Raw genomic sequence first — 21,410 nt, 5'->3', positions numbered from 1 at the left:
GAGAGAGCCCATTTCCTTTGAGAAGAGTAACCTGTACCAAGGTGATTTATAGTCCCAGAGATTTATTAGTGCGGGGCCTKAAGAGAGGCTTGAAAGGTGGAACCCAACAGCATAGGGTTTTTTACAGGGGAAAAAGAAATCTATATACCTCTTCCCCAGTCTGAAAGAAATGAACTCACCAGAAGAAGCAATTGCAGACTAAGCTGGGCCAAGCAGAAAATGCTTCTATTGCTGTGCTTAGTCTCTTCCTCCGGGGGTAGCCATCTTGAGCTTTGCACCTGTGCTTTGTTCAGCTGTTCAGGCTGATTTAATGAGGGATGGGATGGRGCAGGACTGTCTGATGGAAGAGTTTCTCTCTTGCACCTGATTTTCTGTCTTGGTCTGGAGCATATTTTTGCTTTCTGTATACTTCCCCTGGATTTTCTCCTTTGACAATGGAGAGGCAAGGGAGCCTAATTGTTTCAGATGTTAGAAAAAAAATCATGTTTCTCTAAGATCTGTCTTCTGATGGTCTCAGAGCAGTGTGGAAACACAGATGGTGTGCAGATCACTTCAGATAAGTTTGGAGCCTAGCAAAGCAAGGACTCATGCTCCTGGTACATGATGGAAAATATGAGGTACTTTAGTAGTATTGAGTGCAGGTGAGTAGTGCTGTTGCCMCTGTGCAGCATCTGAGTCCTCTGCTTCCCAGACTAGTTTGTGAGACCCTCATGGTCCTGAGACCTCTGTTGGCTCTTCAGCTCTTTCAGTGGAGCCAGTGATATTGTTCCCTGCTAATTTTGTGAGTGACCGAGGCTGGTTGAAGCCTCAAAACATGGAGTAATAACCTGCCTYGGAAGGGGCAATGAACCAACAGGTTTGGAAGAGAAGATACAGTAGAGGAACACTCCTCTGTGGCAAAGAAATGGCTGCATTACTTGTTTATATCATGTTTTGTTGCCTTCCTCCGTACTTGGTCCCAAGTAAAACACTGTAGAAGTTAATGATATGCTGTTATTTGGTTGTCTTAATTAGTCCTGGTAAAACCAGCCTGAAAAAAATATGGAGAGTAATATGATGGTGGGTAAGCTTGAATGTGGAACTATTACTCACCAAATCCTAAAACAGTAGTACTAGAGACATTTGAAATTATTAGGAGATTGTTCTAAAATTAATAAAAGAAGGTATTCCTTCACACAGTGTGAACTTACTGCTTCAGAAGGTTGTGGAGGTGGATGATRCCAGCAGTTTTGAAAGTGATTTTGTAAATTCATGGATAGCAGGTTCATAATGGGGGACTAAGTGAGGATACACTCTTTGAAATCTTTGATACAGCAATTGTGGATGCAAAGTGAATGACCACAGAAGGTGCTGAGCTTACATGTTCTTCCTGAACAGCGTCTGCCAGTACCACTGAAGACAAAATGGTGAGCTGGATGGGCCATGACAAAAGTGGGCATTTCTCTTCATCTTCTGGCCATGGTGGGTCAGTCCAGCATGCATCTACCCCAGCATTTGGAGTTCAGCTGTAGTCAGTAGTAATTGTGGGGGAAGGTAAGAAACCAGAGCAATAAGTTCCTTTCCTGCCTGTTCCCTTTTAGCTTCCAATGAGGAGAAGTTAGGGTTTSCCTGGCTAGAGTTTGCATCTGGACCAGTGTTACTTTCATGTTTGCAGAGGATAGCTTTGTGAGCAGCTCATCTCTTCTTTCTGAACCTGTTAATGTTCTGGGCTTCATAGGCTCCTTTCAAATTCAGTGTTGTGTCCTGATGAAGAAACACTTTGTTCAATTTTGACACCTTTTTCCTGATTGTCTTAGGGAGTTAATCTGTGAATAATTTCTCTCTCTGGATACCTTCCACTCTGTTTAGAAGTTTAATATTTTTCCCAAGCCAACCCAACTCCAGTATTGATGGCCTTGTGTGAAGCTRTAGCAAGACACGACTTGTAGGTACTTGCTGGCCAGTAGCTACTCAGAGTGCAGTTCATACAGAGTAGAGCTCAGGCATCCCTGAGTTGTGGTAATCTCATCCCTTCCTGCCAGTGCAGCCTCTGAGTGGAATCCACAGAGATGCAGCCCAACATGAATTGATGGCCATGTAATTTATTCTTGTGTTTTCACATGATAGAGTGGCAGCTTTGTAACTGTCTACAGAATCAAATACTGATTCTCAAGTAATATGTTCATTTCAGTGTAGGACGTGTGAGTGAGCTTGGTTCTGGCATTTCTTTGTGTGGGTGTTTGACTTAGCAAGTAGAAATTGTTCTTTTAATAGCTGTGTTTYTGGATGTGACTTCCTAAATTCTCAAAGCACATGGAAATAGGGCAAGTCATGGAAGGAAAGGAGGAAACTGTGGTTTCACACTCCTACCCACAAATCTGCCTATGCATTTAAAGCTTCAGACTTCTGTTCCTTGAAATGTTGGAGGACTGACTGCCAGCCGGTTGTCCTGCTTCACCTAGACAGTAGCTTACTGAGTGGTAGGAGGCAGTGTGGTACTTAATATCCCTTTGTCAGATATTTCTTGTCATCAAAGGTCATTGTGAGTTGTGGAATCCTCTGTTCCAATGCAGAGTTGAGATGCGTGCCTTTTTCTGAGTCCTTTTCAATGCAATCCTTTCCCTCTTATACCATTTTATGTGTATTTTTCCCCCAATATACTGATATAAAGCATCATAATAAATTATTGCTCACCTACTTGTCTTATCCTTTCCCTATCTCTACACCATCTATTTTGCCTGATCCCTTTCCTATCTTCATCTGGCTTCTCTTAGTTATCAATGAAATTCAATAGTTCTTGGCCTGTCTTGCAGCCCAGCCTGATTACAGATGCTGAAGGTGATAACTTGTGCTGTGAAACTGTATTGTATATTGGTGTCAGCATGGTTTGAACTCTGGCTTCTGCAAAATTTTTCCAGTGAGTTTTTGAGTGGTTTGGGATCTGTGTGGGAGGTGGCCACTAAATATCTTAGACGTGTGTTGTCTGTTTAATGAAGCCTTGTGCGCCCTTCTCTGCATACAGGGCTGGGATTTTCTTGCCTGACTGGCAGGTTTGATTTCACACTCTGGTGCTTGCTCACAACCAAGCATGCCTTGAACCTGCAAATGGGGTGGAGAGATTTTATTCAGGATCTTGGTTGCTTAGGGCTGAAGAGTTGACATGCTSCAAACACTTAGCATGAAAACCCTGAAGCAAATCATATTGTATAAAGTAGAGAACTGGGGAGGTAGAAGCTGCCCAGAGATTTAAGGGCAAGTGGATTAAGGTTGTTGCAAGCATGTCCGTGTCAGGGCTGGAATGATCAGAGGAGGAAAGCTCTAGGAGTCATTTCATGGCTGAGTTAAACGCAGATGAGGCTTTGCTTCCCTCCTCCACAGAGCACCTGTGTCTCCATGCCTCGGTGTTCTGGCCCTCTCTGTGTGCAGCATGTGCTGCGTATACACACCTTTCCCCTTTCACCTTTCCTGGTCTTTGACTTYGTAAAACCCTCTGAGCATTATTTCCCTCTCACCTGATGAAGAACTCATTTAGACTTAATTTGGAAATTRTTTGAATATCACAGGGCAGAGGAGGAAGATCAAGCACTCTGTTTTTGTGATTTGGCTTCTTTCCCCTATAACCATGAACRAGTACAGCTCCTGCTTCTGCATGGCTTCAAGAAAGAGCTGCTGCCCTTTGTGCTAGGATAAGGAAAGTATGTTTGATATGAAATGTTTGATGAGAAATCCTCTTCATCTTTGCCATCCCGATCATTTTTTTTCAAAATTCTCCTAAATATGGAGGTTWGAATTTGGTATATGTGTGTCTGTATGGCAGAGGGAAAAAGACAAAAATAATTTGTGGCTTGTGGCACCAGGAAAAGAGATTCCTTCCCACCTCTACTTTTAAAGTGTAATATTCTTGATTTTTAGTTGTTCTGGCAGACCTGAAAGGATTTTCCCCTCCCCCTGACCTCACTGGCATGCATGGATTGCTGCTTATTGAAAAGTAATTTTCTGTCATATGTTCTAATGGAAAAGTTTATATAAAATGTCATTCTATATATATACATGCATTTTTTAAAAGGATACTTGTTAACTGAAAACTTTGCYAGTCACATCTGAAAAAATATTGGGATTGGTCTTGGCAGTCCTGAACCTCAAAAAATAGAAAGGAGATATTTTATAAATAGGAAAGATTGTCTTCTTTTGCATCATGATTCTTTAAGCATTTTCTATACATCCACAAATATTTAGACTTTTGTCTAAAGAAATGACAACTGGAATGTTTACTTCAATCAGTTCCAGTCAGGGCAAGCATTTCTATCCTGAAGGCAACGGTGATAATTCAAAGAAAGCATAGATGCTAACATGTCTTGAGAATCAGCAGAGGCAGCATGCCACACACAGGATGCAAGTTTCTGGCTTGTGGGACATCTAACATCAGTCTGATTTGACACAGGAGTGGTACACTGATGGCCAAGTGTTTTGAACACACATGCAGCAGGTTTTCTGGTAGTTTTGCAGAACCAAMATCTTGTAGCAGAAACGGAGACAGAGCAAGTAATGAAAAACCRTTTTGGTTTGCTAATGAGAGATGCCTCAGCAAAAAGAGAACCTGGAGTCTTTTTTGCTATCCTCCCAGTTATGGTTGTTGCCTGACTTTGGGAGCAGATGCTCCAGAAGGAGGAGTTGACTTGCTTTTCGATGATTTTTTCATCAGTAAAAGTTCTCACTCTCTCCTTGGCACAGTTCTTGCCAACCTATTTGAGACCTGTGCCATCCATCTTATTCTCCCCAAGTCTGTTGCCTTTCTTAATCTCAGTGCAAAGGTACTAGACTAGAAATCCTGTCCTGGGAGCATAGGCTACACCAGGCCTTCGGGAATCCGTCATGCATTGCACTCCTTCACGTGCTTCTATTGTGCATCACTGGATCTCTTTTCTCCTTTACTGCWTTTTTGGCATCCTGCACTGCCCTGTTCCACAGGCTGGGGGAAGAATGCCATGGGCTGACTTCCTCGGTGTGTGTCCCACCGCTGACCGTGCCCCAGCTATGCCAGGCAGACTGTCCCGCTCCCACCCCCTCCTCTTGCTCGCCCCAGATCGGAGCCCCCGAGAGGTCTTTGTCCGCCTGTTGAGAGCAGCCCCCGTTCCTCCATTCCCACATGGCGCACCCTCCCTAGCAGCCCTCTCCCCATTCAGCAGTTTGGGCTGAAAGAACCTTGGCTAATTACGCCAGGCTGAAAATTACCACTTTGCCTCGTTGTCCTGCTGCTGGGCCCATTTGTGTGGGGCCTGTAGTTAGAGGGAACAAAGTCCCCCCTGTGGAGCCAGGCAGGCCCCAAGTGTGAAGCTACAGGTACAAGCAAGAGGGGAATGAAGGGAATAATTACCAGCTTCTCCAGGTGAAAGCTCCGTTAAAACTTCAATAAGCCAATTAGGGGCCAGGGTGTGTGTGTGGGGAGAGTCTCCCCCACCTATAACTGATTCCCACCAGGCAATTAACAGAAATCATTTCACGGAGGGGAGGATAAGAAATGGCTCTTAGAAATTGTCTTGGGTTGGGGGGGCCTGAAACAGCACGACTGCTGCAATGGTCCTCATGTACTCCAACCTCCCGGCTCACTGTGTGGCCTGAAAATGTTGGTGGGGCTAGGAGGAGAGGGAGGAGGGAGGGAAAATGGCAAAGAAAAAGGAATCGCTGGAGCTTTACACCTGGGCAGGCTTTGAGAAAGTAAGGGCTGGAGTTCAGAGCTTCTTGTAAGGCTGTGTGTGGGCCCGGAGCACCGAGCTCAAGGGGGCTGCTGGACCTGGGGAAATGGTTGAAGATTTGGCTCAGGGTGTCYTCCCCATTGGGGTGAGGGGGAAAGATAATGGCACTGAGCAGAGTAGGGAGGGGAAACRTGCTGGGTGTGAAGGCTGGAAGTGATGTGCAGGCTGGCAAGGACTGAATGCCAGGCCCTCAGAGATCTGACCAAGTTATGTGATAGTCTGCAAATGGTGCAAATGGTGTCCACTGTCTAATACTGTGCATGTATCTCATCCAGGGATCATGTTTTTCTGCTGCTCAGTCAGCAGCTTCACCTGCTCCCTCCTTTTAATTCATTCCAAAAAACRCAGGGAATTTGCTCAAGATAGAGATTTTACAAAGTTACCTTGCAACTCCCATGAACTGTATTGCAGATGATGTGCAGAAGTTGGAGGTGGTGTCTGGTGCAGGAGTCTTGCACGTTGGTATTTGAAAGACTGCTCTCAGTAGTGGAGCAAGAGTAGGGCATAGGATGAAGTTACTACAGATGGCTGAGATTTCTGTAGTGATACTGGATGGGAGAATGCATTGTGTGAGTAAAGAAGTAGAGACATCAGCTGTGATTATTTCACCAGCGCTTGAAAAAGAAACAAAAAACCCAAATAAACTTTAACTCCCCAAAACACAAATGTACCTTTAGTAACCACTTTCTTTGAATTTCTAATGTTATAGCGTTTGAGAATTAAAAATGTTCTTTGAGATTTTGTTATGGTTACTGATAAGCTGACATAACCATACTGTAGTGACGTTTAACCACCTAGTCTCAAACTGACCTGAAATTCCCTAGACCTCCCCTTTTTTCTTCTTATTTTTTTCCCTTCTCTTTTTCCCCAGAAAGCTCTCTGTAGTAGGAAAAGAGAGCCACAGTCCTTGCACAGCCCAGGTTGTAGACTCAGAAGTGATTTCTCAGCTGAGTCATGTTTCTTTATCGTTCARTTCCTGAGATGTAACCCCAGTGGTTGCCTGCAAAGAGAGCTCTGCTAACAGGAAGGCCTGGTAGGCATGCACAGACAAATCAGTTTTGGCATGGGCTTTGACTTTTGGTACAAGTTATTCAGATCAGTGCCTGAGTTACATTCTGGATTAGATTTCTGTTAAGGTTAAGGAGCCTATTTTTTCCTGTAATAACAGTAATAATTTGAGCATCATTTGGAGTTAAAATTTGGTCTCGAGAGAGACAAGGAGTTCTTGTACAAAGATCTCTGTTATGAACAGCTACTCCATGCTTGGCTATCCCAGAGGTTTGAGGAGTGAGGAAAGATAAGGATTGTTCTACATCTTCTGACATACCTTGTAGATATCTATTTTACACTGTTAAAAATAGGTTATCAAGCCTTTTCCTTTAATAAAGGAGCAGGGCTGATGTCAACCCAGTTGAAATACTTGTGTAGCTACAAAAGCAATTCTGTTTGAAGTTCTGAAAAATGACAGCTGCACTGTGAAAAGCACTGTTCCAACATTCCTCTTGTAAAGGAACACTCAGGACCCTCAATCAGCTTTTAAAAAGCTAGTCTGAATGTGGTCTCCTTCTGGATATTTGCTTCTTCCTAAAAGCATTTGTCACGTGGAATATTGAGAGAAGTGGTAATTCTTAGATGTGAACAGCCCTAGGAACATCAKGACTGTTTTGTGGATGGAATCACTAGTTTCTAATAAAGGATATTTTYGTGTTCAATACTGGAGTGTGGAAAAGTGTGCATGTATTTGTTCTGTCTGGAATCTTTGTCTTGAGCTCAGTTTTTCTCCAGAAATGAGGATTGTGGTGGCTCTATATCTGGTGGCTTGTTTTCATGGAACTTACCTGCTGCAGGGCTGGTGAAGGGACAATGATCRAGGTTGCTGGTGACTTGGGCATAGAGTATGGAGTGAAACTGGAAAGCAATGAAGGCAGCATGAAGTTRTCTAGGTTGGGCATCTGCTAAGCAGTTTGCTAGAGTAGGGGTGATCTCTCTACCATGCCAGGAATTGGGTCTTTGGGGWTATTAAAGGCTTGTTTTGTTCTTCAGCCTAAGTGTCTCTGAAGTCTGCATGAAGACGTGAACTTAGAGGCCAAGGAGAAAGGCTGGAGAGGTGAAGCTGATGTTCCCACTACACTGAGGCATGAAGTAAATGACCTGGGAGGCAATGACATGAGCATCTTTTCTATCTCATGAGCTGGAGTTCTGGCTCAGATGTGATTTCATGTTTCAACCCAGCATCTCTACAGTGCCCTTCAGTACAACATGTAAATGCCTTCTCTCTGCGGACCACTTTCTAGTGGTCCACTTGAGGTGGCATTTGAATGAGTTATTTGTTCATCTGTTCGTGCACATTTCACTGGTGCTYCTTGCAAGAGCACAGCATTTCCTCTTGGAGCAGTAGTGGTTGTCAGTGTTGCAGGATGCATGGTCTTCCCTATGCATTTTGCTCTCTCTCTCTATGCTGAGTCCATGGTGGGGTGTGGCAGAGCTCTTCTGTATCTTCTCTGTATGACATTTATGATGTATATCAGGAGCATGATTCAGCTCTGAGTTGACTGGTGCCTTGGGAGATGCTGTAGCATGCACACGAGCTCAAAGAAGTAGCAGCAAACCTGCCAGAGCTTTCCAGTCTGTTTCTGGAACAAGCACTAGCTATTTGCCTTCAGCTGCTGAATAACATTTTTGGCAATGTTATTCAACAAAGGTGAGTCTGTACTGCAGTGGGCTTCTTCTGCTTGCTCAGGTAACCTTTCAGTGCAATTGTCTTACCTGCTGATTTTTGTTGAATTTGCGATTAAGGAATGTGAGCATAGGACCCAGCTGTCTCGACTTCTGAGACAGTGAAAATGGTTAGTTCTTTGATCATCTTGAGTGAAGTGCAAAGTAAAGCTAAAAGAATTGGTCTTGGGCAGTGAAGGGGCAGAAGCAGCCCTGCATGACCACCCAATCGTGGGTTTGTCCAGCATTGCCTGCATCTAAGGCAGGTGGGATTTCTTACACGTTTGTGGTGCCTGCTTTCTCATGGAGAAGAAAATGCTAAACTGATGCTGTGCTGTTTTTTTTTTCCCCTTTGCAAATTAAATGCCCCTGGGGAAGGAGCACTCGCTTCCCCGCGCTCTCTGTTTCTCTCCCTTTGTGTGTATCTGGTCTGTTGGAGAAGTCTCATGCTGGAGGTGGCAAAACTCACTGTGCTGGGTTTCCGACCCCCTCCTCTCCCCTTCACAATGTTGTTACTGTTGCATCTGCTCTTCAGCAGGGGCTCCATCAAGTTTGTGTGACCTTAGCACTGTATTCATGCTGGAGRAGTTACCTTCCGTAATGATGTCAACTGATGAGGTTGGCGGGATGGTGGCGGCCGCGATAAGACATGACATGTTCTAATGATTCGCCTTAGCGAGCTGCGTGTGTGTGTTGGGGGGGCAGAGAGGGGCTTGGAGAGGGGAGGTGGGGGCCCCACAGGTGCCGACAAAGACTTTGACCTTTGCTGCTATAATATCAGTGTTTCACAGGCAGGGCGGTTCGGTAACCCACTTTCAGCCCATCAAAAATTGATTTAATTGCAATTTTTTCCCCCAATTAGGAGCACTGGAGCTTAACTAATTGGAGTAATAGAGAGTAATAAGGCTCTGATAAAAAGCCTTCCTCTGCCTCCTTTGTATCTTGTGTCATCGCCTGTCAGAGGTCAGAGAGCTTGCATATTCTATTAGGCAGAGTTGCCTTCATTTGTACAAATTAGTTTACCCAACAGTAATTAAAATGCCAGTGCAGGTCGGGGAGAGCTGAATACAATTGATGGGCACGTTGGTGAAGGATTTGACAGCTCCGGTGGCCTCCCTTGCCAAAGCGTGTCAGTGCTGAATCAAAGGCTACACAAACCCACAGACCCGTGTGTTTAACCCGCAGCACCGTCGGCACCAACTGCTCTCTCTCTTCTCCTATCTCCCTTTTGGACTTTCTCTTCTCCTTCTTTTCTCATCTCACTTGAGACTTTTTAAAATAGATGTTTCCCATCTTTGAGCTGTCCTTTCTGTTGATCGCTTTCATAACAGCGTTACCAACCCCCCCATCCTGTCTCCCTTAGTTTTCCCCCTTCTCTCCCCCCACCTTCCACATTCCCAGCTGCMGGGCTCTGTCAAGTAATAACTTCTTTGTTTCCCAGTCCAGTSAGTCTCCATATATAATAGTTTCCAAAATGGAACAACGATGTCCAATTCCAGGGGGCGGGGGAGCGCGCCAGGAGGAAGGAACAGGCTCTTGCACGTGTCAAGCAGATTCTGGATTTGAAATCCCCGAAGAGCAGAATAGGACTTGAGAAGCAATCTGTTTACAGTACAGGGGAAAGGCACAAGCCTGGGGCACAGGGGAGGTGTAATGAGAAGAGGTGGGAAAGGACCTGTTTTAACCAAGTTCCTTCAATGACCTTACATTGCAGGATTCCCAGGTGAGGCAGGGCCTGCTCTGGAGGCTGGGTTGATAGTGAGGAGGTTATGTGTTACACAGTGGGACTTGTATTTCTGGAGCTGAGACTGTTTCCAAGCCTCAGGATAAACCGAATCTTTCCCAAAGGACTGATGGGCATCTACTTCTCTSCCTCTGGTTCATTCACATCTGGCAATGTTCAGTCCAGGATGGGATATRAAGAGGGTTGCTACATGAGTCAAACTGTAGTTGGCACCTTGGGAGCAGCCATGGGATTATTGCAGCTGGACTGTAGCCAGAGCACTACTGCTGTTGCCAGAAATGCCATAGGATCTTCAACAACCACAAGTCAGTCAGATGGAGAGTTCTTGTGTTTCTTCCAACAGCACTGCCAGGATGTGTGCTCTCTCTCATTTCCTGGCCCAGCTTCTATTGTGGAGRGATGATGTCTAATGAAATATCTCTTCTGTAGCATAGAGAAGGTCTGGCTTCTGGAGAGGCAGATTCTTGGTTGTTTTGTTGTTTTTTCCCCCTCTTGTTTATTCTTCTCCTCCCTGTCAGTAGGGAGTTTCAAACAAGAAAGAGAACATCAAAGTATCAGATGAGTTGGAAAATTCCTTGTGTTGTACAACAAAAATATGCTGAATGAAATATATGTGTCTCAATGCTGTGCAAAATCCTTGCCTTCCTGGTGCAGCAGAGATGCTGTGTTGGCTTCGTTTTAGTTCCTGGGGATCTCTGTAAAGATAATAAGCCCTGCAATGGTGCTTATTTTCCCCTTAGAAGAGCCTGTCAGTGTAAGTTTGTAGTCATGGTCCCCAGCAGCTTTCAAAGGACACAGGAAAGCTTAGTGGGGAAGAGGGGATGGAGCTTTACATCTCTAAGGCCATCTGAAGCTTGGCCGTAACAGTTTTCATGGTGGATGTAGATGCATCTGATCAGTGACAGTGTACGTCAGTAGTGCTCCAGGTAGATGGGCCATGCCTGCATTAATATATGTAGGGTATTCTGTACTCCCTTCTTCCCAATCTAGTCACTCCTCAGTCTGGCTCTAGAAAGCAATGTGGGCAAAAAAAAATTACACTCTCTAAGCTAGTAACTCAGCTTGAATTGTTTCTCTTGGGCAGCTGGCAGCAATAGTAGCGAAAGAGCTGCACTTCTATAAGTTGGAGGGTTTTCTTGTGTGTGCTCTGTGCTTTCTAAGACCAAAGGAGCCTTGCTGAACATAGACTGAAAGAAGCAAGCCTGATAGAAGGCTTCAGCTCTGCTGAATGAAGTTTCAGAAGTTTTGGAGCCAAGCTTTATATGCTTACCTCTAATCTGCATGTTGTTTTAAACCTACCAAAGCTGACTTGTGTTGCCCTTTTGCTTGGAATAAAATTGTCACCTCTGAGAGGTTCCCAGTTATGAGACTCCTGGGGCTTGAAAGTTTATGCCTGCAGATCAGACTCAAGTTGAGGGGCCCTGTATCARTGCCCTGGAACCCAGACTTTAAGGTCAGTTCACTCTCAGACTTCAAGAATTTCTCACTGGCAGCACTTCTTGTGCATGTTGTCTTGTGAATGCTGCATTCTAGTGCTGCAGTGAAGGTGGCCCGCTCTTGTGGGAGAAGTCTTATCTTTGCTTGCTAATGGGCTCAGGCTGTTAAAGATAAGGCCTGCAAACCTGATCCCACTGAAGTATGAGACAAAAATTCCTGTTGACTGAATGAAATCAGCTTTACCTAGAAGAGACTTGTTTGTGGCCCTGAGGCCTGTATTTGATGCTGGAGAAAAAATCTCTTTATCTAATGCTTTTCTTTCTCTTCTTTTTTCTTTTTTTTACATCTGAGGGGTGAGGGGTAAGGACCAAGGAGGGAAAGCTGAAGTCCAGAAYTGACAGCATGAGGGAGGATTAGACCTAGCTGTTCCTCCCACCTTTTTCTCCCTGTTGGTGTGCCTCCATGGTAATTTAGACCTGTGGCAACCATCAAAGCCTTGTGCATACCTTCTGCACAAAGGGGTCTGTCTCCCACGTGAGGGCGTTCTCTGCTGGGACAGAATCAGTTTGTTCCCCAGAAGAAAAATCTTAAGCACCCAATTGCYTGCTTGACTGACTCCCTGCCTGCTATTATGTTTCTAACCACAGTAATTGACTTTAGTAGTTATTAATGGATTATGACTGGGGAGGGAGGACAGAATCCATCACCTACCTTTGTAGCAGAGGGACTCCCTGACCAAAGCGCTGCTTTCCAGACATGGGGTTTGACTGACAAGCTGTCAAAGTGGGTGTCTTTTGCTTGTTTTCCTCTGAGATGGGTGACATTGGCAAAAGTGAAATGTTMCCTCCTGCCCTGCACTATGGTGGAGGGCAGTCAGGTATTGTGCAGAAAACCTGTTTTCAAAAATGAAATGCTGTACACTTTCTTAACTGATCCTGGTGGCTGTTGCACAGCAACAGGAATTGGATTTTCCATAGACTCTCAGACTTTGGTCAGGGACTTATATGGAGAAGAATAATGTACCTGTAGGGACAGCCCAGTACTATAGTGTACTGTCAATGAACCTGGAATTTTGCATGTAAGATAGCTTGGTTRGAGACACTTTGAAATAGCTCTAGTTCTGCAGCCCTTTTTTAGMCTTAAGGGTGGCTAAGGGTCACAGAACTTGTGGACACCTCCAGGTATGTGAATTTGGGTAGGAARGACARAGTCAGCACAAAAGAAAGCCTTGGKAGCTGAAGCCCTTCCTGAGTTCTTGTAGCTCTGTGAAATGGTATGATGTTATCTGCTTGCCTCTTTTGCAGAGTGTTTTATCAATGCTGCTTTGGCTTTATGGTTTGGAGAAATCATTTGCTCAGCTAAACCACAGAGAAAGGAGTAGAAGGAGTCTTGAGTTCTGGCCTTGCTTCCATCTGGCCATCTCTGGCTTTGATGGAGTTGAGCCTGTGTTTATCATTTGGCTGCTGAGTGCCTTCTTACAGCAGAAGTAGCGCATCTCACAGAAGTCAAGGATGCTGCAAGGATCCATTCCTGTGCAGTARAGGCTTGGAGACACCTTGACTTACAAAGGAAGAATGCTGTAGAGGATCAAAGAAATGTTTAAAAATTGCTCTAACTGCTATTCTTACAGACATGACATTGTTTTCTTATTTTGCTTTCATCTTTCAGCTGCCAGCCTTGTGTCATACTGCAAAAGTTGTTTAGGCAAAGCATAGAGATGGCTTTTATTTAAAACAGGTTCCATTTCCTGTGTTCATGCTATCCTTGTTGCATTGACTTAAACATAGTTTTAGCATTTTATTCTCAGTAGCTGCAATAAATATGGCTTTGTGAGAGGTCATTTATAATTTACTTAGAAATCCTTGTATGAGCTGCTTACTCTTATTTGGACTGAGGATAGGAAGTTGGCACAAAACAAGTAGTGTGGTTTGGAGAGCCACAGYACCCAAGTTCCTGATGCTTGATTTTAAGGATTTGTTCTGTCTTATGAGCTAATTTGAGGCCAATGGCTGTCAGGTGACCTCTGGAGCCAGCATGAGCAGCAGGGATGTTGCCAAGAGGACTTTGGAATGGACCCTGCCAAAGTGTGTAAACTAAGCCAAATACTGCTGCAGAAGAGCTGTGCTGCTTTTAACACAGAGTGCCTGAGCACTGGGGAGGGCAACCTGATCCAGCTTTGAAATTGGCCCTGCTTTGAGCAGGCCCGACCAGAGACCTCTATGATTCTTCAGGGCTGTGATGCTGCAGCCAATTCATGATTGTGCTCAGAAGTTGCCAACAAACAGAAGTGAGACATGAAGTAGGAAATAACAGTAAATTTTCCATGGGGTCTTCCTGCAGCTTACAGCACTGTGTATGAACCATGCTAAGTATTGTACTGACTAATTTGAAAATGTTGTTTATGGCTGTTCCTAGTTTGGTTTTCTCTTTGTATTTACAAATACATCTTTATGTCCCACCAGTTCTCTGCAGTTGTAACTGCTGCATCTGGGAAGCTCAGCTGCTGAAAGTTCCTGTGGCAGCTCATCCTTTGCTGCTGCATGTCCCTGGTGAAATGTGGTGGGACATAGTCAAATCATCTTGAAACAGAATTCAGAGTCTGTCTTGTAACCTGTTTTCTCTRTCTTACTCAAACACTTCCTTCAGAATATGAGGATTAGTAAGTGGTCTTTGTTTGCTTCTTCTTTTTTGTTTCTTTTAAACAGCTCGTTTGTGACGGGGACAGCCTGCTGTGGACACACCTCACCTCTGAGGATCTGGGACCTTGAGAGGTGAGTGAGCTTCCAGGTTACGGGGAGGGACTTGACAAGAAAAGTGAATAACAATGAGAAATGCAATATTGGAAGTGCTGCAAAATGGTATCATTCCTTTTGCCAGTATAGGCAAGGGATGACTRAAGATGTGTTACAGAGTGGGGGACAAAGCAAACTGGTGTGGGAAGGCATATGTTGGGGGTGATTCTGGTTCAGTAACTTGGCTTTTCTTTTCAGCTTTTTCTGTTGATGGCACAGCCATCCTGGTTTCTTCCTATTACCTGTACACAGTCAAAATACACCCATTATTAAAGACCTTCCTTTTCATCTGTCTCTRTTGATGCCCCAGCCTCAGCCAGAGGAGGTGAGGAAGGTGATCCTTACCCTCCATTCACCAACTTCTCTGTGGTGCTTGGAAGCCAGAGGCAAACACAGGCTCTGCAGTCACCTTGTCCTGCTGGCAATTCCTATAGCTCAGAGAGGTGAGGTGTGGCAACAGGTTATCTAAGGAAGTGACTTAGGCACATTGCCTTTTCTTTCTGCTAATAAGCACTGAGGAGGTTAATTGCTGTGGCCTCTGATTTGAGGTCTTTGAGTAGTTCCTGTTCGGTGAAGGTGCTGACCTTAGCAGCTGGGGAAATGTTGTTCTCAAATCTTAATGTGAGTCTCAACTGCTGACAAATTTGAAACTCTCAGCCTGAGGGTCTTAGTGTAGTGACAGACAGACAGCAAATATTTCACGGGATTATTGGAACAGCAGCCCTGCCTTCCAGGACTCGTATGCTCTGGGTAGGAGAGGCACACCCAGATTATCCAAAGGAGTGCTGTCAGGATTGAGGTGTGCAATGGCAGAAGGGGCCTGAGGGATGTCAGTAGAGCTGTATTTGGGGAATGGGGATGGAGGAGGATTGGTCTGGACACAGGGCAGGCTTGAGACCAATTGCCTTCTAATCTATAGTTTATATAGATTATCTAAGTCAACAGTATCAAATACAAATTTAAATCAGCTGTTTTTTCTCTGAAGTAACAAAAACATTTTGCAATAATGCATCCTACAGAGAACAAGCTGGAGCAGGAAAGAGCACCAGAGGTGCTCTTTTTTARTGACCCATGGTGCATGTTTCTTAGTGACCTATCCAGTGGTGCCTTTGGAGTAACCCAGAAGGATGCAGGCTGTGATACCCCTGCCCATCAATTCTTCTGGTCTGTTCTTGAATAGAGGCATCTGACARGGGTGAGGAGATGGGCAACCCTCTCCCCCCTGCCCCAGCCTTTCTGACAGCCTTTCCCAAGGAAGCCTGAAGAGATAATAAAGCTGTGTAGAAAATAGGATTAAGGTAATGAACAAGCACAGCAGAGTTTGATCTTTCAATAATGTAAAAGCCTGAGTGACAGGCAAATAAAAAAGGCTAGGCAACCTAGGCCACTGGGCCTCTGTTGAAATRGCTAGAGTGTCAAACTTATTCTTCCCTCTTCACCTGTCACAGCTGGAATGCACCATGCCACTGGGTCTTTTCCTCTCCAGGGACCTGTGTGTGAGCTGGTTGACTCGTCAGCATGTGCAGGGTAGGGGGCTGAGTAGGAAGCATGGCTGGGACTCTAGCATGTGAAGCTTGGTGTCATCATTCATAGAAAGGGAGTACAGAGCTATCCTTCCATAAACTGACTCTCCATAAACTGTTCATCTTCCCAGCAGAACTTTGGATCCATCTTCAAAGGCCCCAGTGATTGCTAGAAGTGATCTTGTAGGGAATGCTGTCTCTCCTTTGAGGCTTTTGAATGTTGTCTCCCTGGTCAGACTCCAGGAGTGAGAATGTGGCATGAAAACTTAAAAACTTAGAGCCATCCAGGATTGAAAAACTCCCCTTGTGCTCAATGACTTATAACATCTGCTACACAGAGCCAAGGCCTCTGAATTTGCTGCTTACCTTTTTCTTGTGGCTGCAAAAAGGCCCAGAGGCTGATCTGCAGAGGCTGAACATGGCAAGGATATTATCTCTAAGAACAGAATCCAAGTAACTTTGGTAAAAAAAAAAAATTATCAGGATAGAATGATGTGTAAGGTATGTTCTTGAAAACCACAGCATCCTTAGCACCACTGAGGTGTTTGGTGCTGTCCAGGAGCAATCAGTTCAGTTAGAAGTTTTCTTTGCATCAGGGGGGTGAGTAAGTAACAGTACAGCAGTTTCTGTGCCATTCTCTTCTGTTGGGGTAGGTGGTCTTTTTCCCCAACAGCTGAGAGCTGGAACATGCTACAAAAGGATTTAAAGCTTAAATAACCTTTTGTGTACTGATCATCTTAGTTCCAGGCCAGATAAGTCCTTGGCTGGTGCTTGTAGCTGTTGGTCATGGTATGTTTCGTATTTATGACCTTCGCTGTTCCCTGACCCTGGGGCAGCCATTCTCATCCCTCTAAGAAGAAGGGGATAATATCTTCACCTGTGAATATGTCCTGTGCTTTGAAAAGGGCTTGGTTGGGTTTGGTGTTGAGGAAATTTTTAGTGGGGAAGGGAAACGCCTCTTGCTGCATCCCACCCCCCACAACTGTCTTTCATTTCTGACTCTGCTGAGATGATGCTGTTGGATCAAAGCCACAACAGGCAGCAACAAGCAATTGTCAAGGGAGTCTAAAGCAGGGGAATGACTGCATAATGCCAAGACACTGTCTCTGATGGCTGAAATTCCAGCTGCTGCTACACCTGGCCTTGTCTCCTGTAATGAAGGAGGATTTAGGKTTTTTTTCTTATGCTTTTGATGCTGGCTAGCTGCACTTCTGGAGGACATCTCTCACCCCACAGATGCTACTTTGTGCCATCTGATTGCTTTTAGATGTGGGGAAGTTGCTGTGCACTTATTCCCACTCTAGATCAAGGTGTTTATGTGGAAGGCAGCTATGAGTGGAGCAGTTTGGTGATTAGAGGCCTGCAAGGAGAACAATGAGCAGTGGGGGCCACAGGATACTAACCTGTGTCCATGCATCAAGTATCAAGCCCTGCTTACTTCTTGTCCTCTTCCAAGTCCTCTTGCCCATCCTTCAGTGACGGATATGATGGCAGCTGCCCCTCTTGCAGGTCAGGTTCGTCTGCCTGCTTTTGCCTTTCTCTATTCAAACCATCCTGTCTCGTTTGCCAGTGTGAGTGTGTGGCTCATCAGAGCAACTACTTAATGGCAAGCAAGAGAAAAGGAAACTTTATTCAGATCTTCCTCCTCTTTCCTCTTCTTCCTATTGCCTTTGGGACTTTAAACTTGTAAGATGAGGTTGACACACCACTGATAGGTCCAAGACCAGCATTTGTCRTTTGACCACAGAGAACTGTTACTCCCCATGTTACTGGGGTGGTCTGCATGTTGTTAGGTGACAAATGCCCCAGGCTCAAGGACGCTTCTCTGTAATACTCCAGAGGTCTCTWTGCAGCAACTCTTGGAGCTATTCTGAAAAGCCTGATGCTTGAAACGGACCAGTGTTCAGTCCCACATGGCAGTCTTCCTGCTCTGAGCACTTTGAATGCACAAATCRTACAATGTTCTTTCCTGTGACAACATGACATGCTGCAGGGCACGAGCGCTGTGAAAATTGAACCAAAGTTAGCTGTGTCCTGCAAGCCACCCAGATCCTCTACCTTTTAAATATCCAGTCTTTGTCCAACTCCTCCCTCCTTTTGAAGGTATTTTTGGCAGAGTGGGGATTTTGTTTGTTTGTTTTCTGTTGTTTTTTTTTTTTTTTTTAAGAACCCTCTAATTTCTTGTTCGGTCTTTCTCCCTCTCCTGAGCTCTTTGAAAGTGGCTTTATGCCGTCACTGACACCAAACTGACACTTTGCGTTTCCCCACTTCTTATCCCTTTATGGCAACAGATGTTGAAATTTTGTATCCCTTTTATCTGTCCCTCTTTGCCCTCTTCCTGTAATTAGGTTTCCCTTGTTAGCAGTACAAAGTGGCCCGGTTTGCTGCCTGGCCTTTTGAGCCATTGTGTCAGAGCACATTTTTTTCCTCCTCTTTCGGAAGAGTTCCTTCCCCCTTAAGTAATAGGCAGGGTGTGGGCCAAAGCTGTGGCTTTTWCTTGTTTCTTTGTTCTCCATTTATCTCTGCCACCTTTTTCAAAGAGAGGGAGAAAAAAAAAATAGAGAGTGCATGGAAGGGGAAGATACAGAGTTGCATTTCTTGACCGTCAGGCCCCCTTGCTCTTCAGGTGTTCAAGGCAGGTGCCTTTGATGTTTACAGGTTTTGAGGAGGTGGGAGGTAGAGGGTTCATGAGWGTGGCTTGGGAGTGGAGGAGAAGGGAGATTCAGGTGTATGGCTGGTGCCCTCAGCAGAGGGCTGGGGAGGAGTCTCAGGTAGCCAGGCAGGTGCTGAGAAGGTTAGTAAACTGTTCTGCCTCTAGTGCTATTGCATTGTGCCCTTTCTTTCCAAGGGCCAGCATGACTGTTACCATCCTAAGCTGCTGGCTGAAGTTTGCTAACGTGCTGCTGCTGGATCTCTAGTATGTGTTTCTATGCATGCCTTGCTTGGCTACATCTGTCTGGGCCATGGAGGGGGCAAGAATTAGTTGCTGTTTTTTCAAATTTTGTTGATCTGTGTCCATTTTGGTGGCTTTTCAGAGCCCATTGAGTTAAAACTTGGGCTCCCTATATTGATCTTAAACAGCAAATGTAATTTGAGAGTTGCAGCATATAGTGCTGATGATTTCCTGTTTAAATGCAGTCCTTCTTGACTTTGTGTCCTGTTATGCTCCAATTCTTCATTTTTGTGAAAGTAGATGAGTGAAATGAGAATCTGCTGGTCTAGTTCTTGATTGTAAGTCTTGCTGAATGTTTTCAATAAAAGCTTTAATGTAGAAGTTTGGCTCAAAGCTTCCTAGTGTTGTGTTCTAAAACAAGTTATGTAGAAGAGCATTCCATCCTCAAGGTTTATACAAGTTTGGGACCCTCTAGTTTAATCACAAAAGAAGGTTGGGTGAAGAGAGTGCATGGATTCAGAACTGCGAATTGCTAGATCAGAACTGTGAGCTGGTACATCAGAAGGAAAGGTRACTGACTCCAAGAAGTGTGGGGAGTCTGTTTCACCCAGACACTTAAACTGGATTTATCCAGTCGCAGAGAAGTGAGTGCATATGTCTGATTACAGGAGAGACAAGCATTAGCAGATATTATCCTGGCACTGATCACAGTTTCACAYGATATGGGGAGCAGAAGAATAGTAGCATTCTGTAGATGTGGAATACCCTTTCCTGCCCTGTTTTTCCATAGATTCATACTCCAGGCATCTTTTTTTTTTTGCCAAGGAACTTCTTCCAGGTTTTGTGGGAAAAAGACTCCCTATTCCTTTCAGGCTTGCATTTCTTTCTCAGCATCTCTGTCTTGGCTGAACACAGTTTTAAATAATAGTGGCCAATCCAGACCTTGAGATCTTGWGTGTTATTGGAAGCAGGACACCAGGCCTATGGCTGGTTTGAGCCAGTTCTGGAGAAAGCTTGCTGGTGCAAGGAGCCTCTTAACTGGCAGTCTCTTGGATGACTGTCCTTTTTAGAAGACTTTGTTTTGTTAAGAGCTCTGTCTCCTGGTTGTTATGGACAGCTTCAGTCTTGTCTGTGCAATGTATTCACTTGGTATGTATGTGTTCTCAAACCTGTTTGAGGCCTTGTGGTTCTTTACTGATTTCTGGTGGTTTTTTTTTTACACTGTTTCTAAACTCTCTTATCTAAGCTGGGCATCTTCTGTCTTCCTCTTATTAAGAGGGCACTGGTGCATCTTAACCTAAATGTGAAATCATAAGAGGAGGAACACACATTTAGATGTTTATCCTAAATCCTTTCTTCCACATGGTAGTCTTGGCCCTGTCTCACTAGAGAGGACCATGAGGCCAGCTCCTGTCCTTTGGATGTGTGCATGTCCAGGGCATGCTGGGGCCTTTGAACTCTTGTTCAGGCATATTTATGACAACTTTACAAGGCCCTGAACAATCAGAGAGCGTGGGTGGGGGCTGGACTCTCCAAGCGCATCAATCAGCTTCATCCCTCTGAGCCAAAGCAAAAGTAATCTTTATTTTTCCCTGGGTTGAGAGAGAATCAACAGAGGCAAGAGAGAAGAATGGGAAGGAGTGAATGAGGAACCCCCTCTGTCACTGGCTAGTGGTAGCTCATTTAAACAGATGGCTTTGTTTTGATTTGGACTCTCCATTTTTTTRTCTCCCCACTAAAGGAGACCTGCAGAGCTCTGTCCAGAAAGGGAGCAATACAGCCGCCTGTTCCCACACAAGTGGGGCGAAAGGCGAGAGGCTTTGAGAATTCCCTGCTTCTTTTCCTCGCCTCCCTCTTTTTCTCTTCCTCCAAGAAATCACAGTTTGAGAATTCCCCCCTACTCCTCCCGTTGGAAAGAAAGACAGAGAAGACATTCTTGACATTCTTTGCAGAGAAAAGGGGTTAAATGTCTGAATTTGGGGGTCACCATGTTATACAAATTGCAATCTAATCGTTTTTACAAGAACACACGTGTGCTAAGAAAAGGAGCTGTGGACGAGAAAGAAAAGGGGATAGACAACCTTTTTTGTCCTATCTTCTTTTTTTTTTTCTCCTCAAGGTTTTGGACTATTGTCATGTCCTGTCTCTCTCCCCTCCTCACCCCCGAGAGGGAGAACATTGGTTTTATAGTTAAATTGGTTCGTAAAGCAGAAGGGCTTGGTGCCATTTCTGTTTGTTTTCCCAAATAAAAGCCCCAGCAGGGTCTCTTTTGCACCGTTGTGGCTTTATTTGAAGAAACTGGCTTTTTCCCATAGCCCAGTGTGTCAGTTTATCCTCTGAACTTAACCTTACGGGAACCCGAACAACAAAAACTCACAGGGTCCCAGAGCTGGAAAGGTAAAGAAATTGTATCTTTTTATTGGACCATTTAAAACGTGTGTGGGCCAATTCAGAGAAAGCAGAAGAAAAGAAGGCAAAACTCCCTCTTCTGTCTCTCCCCCCAACACAATCTCAGACCATCGTTGGTGTCTTTCCCCCCTACTGTCTTGAGTCCCTTCAGCTGCACTGAGGAAT

At 44.8% G+C, this 21,410-nt stretch overlaps 1 protein-coding gene across 1 annotated transcript in view; it reads left to right on the top strand.

The window, feature by feature from the left end:
• FBXW4 (F-box and WD repeat domain containing 4) overlaps positions 1-21,410 on the top strand; it is a 58,220-nt gene that overhangs the window by 31,247 nt on the left and 5,563 nt on the right. Inside the window, exon 6 of the mRNA XM_057380217.1 lies at positions 14,334-14,399. Coding sequence (XP_057236200.1) covers positions 14,334-14,399 — 66 coding nt within the window. The remainder of the gene's footprint in view (positions 1-14,333; positions 14,400-21,410) is intronic.

This window comes from Malurus melanocephalus, unplaced genomic scaffold, assembly GCF_030028575.1.
Source record: "Malurus melanocephalus ecotype Western Australia unplaced genomic scaffold, MMel_1.1 scaffold_12, whole genome shotgun sequence".
NCBI classification, from domain to species: domain Eukaryota; kingdom Metazoa; phylum Chordata; class Aves; order Passeriformes; family Maluridae; genus Malurus; species Malurus melanocephalus.
The sequence above is the reverse complement of the archived record's forward strand: the minus strand, read 5'-3'. Positions and strand labels throughout refer to the sequence as shown.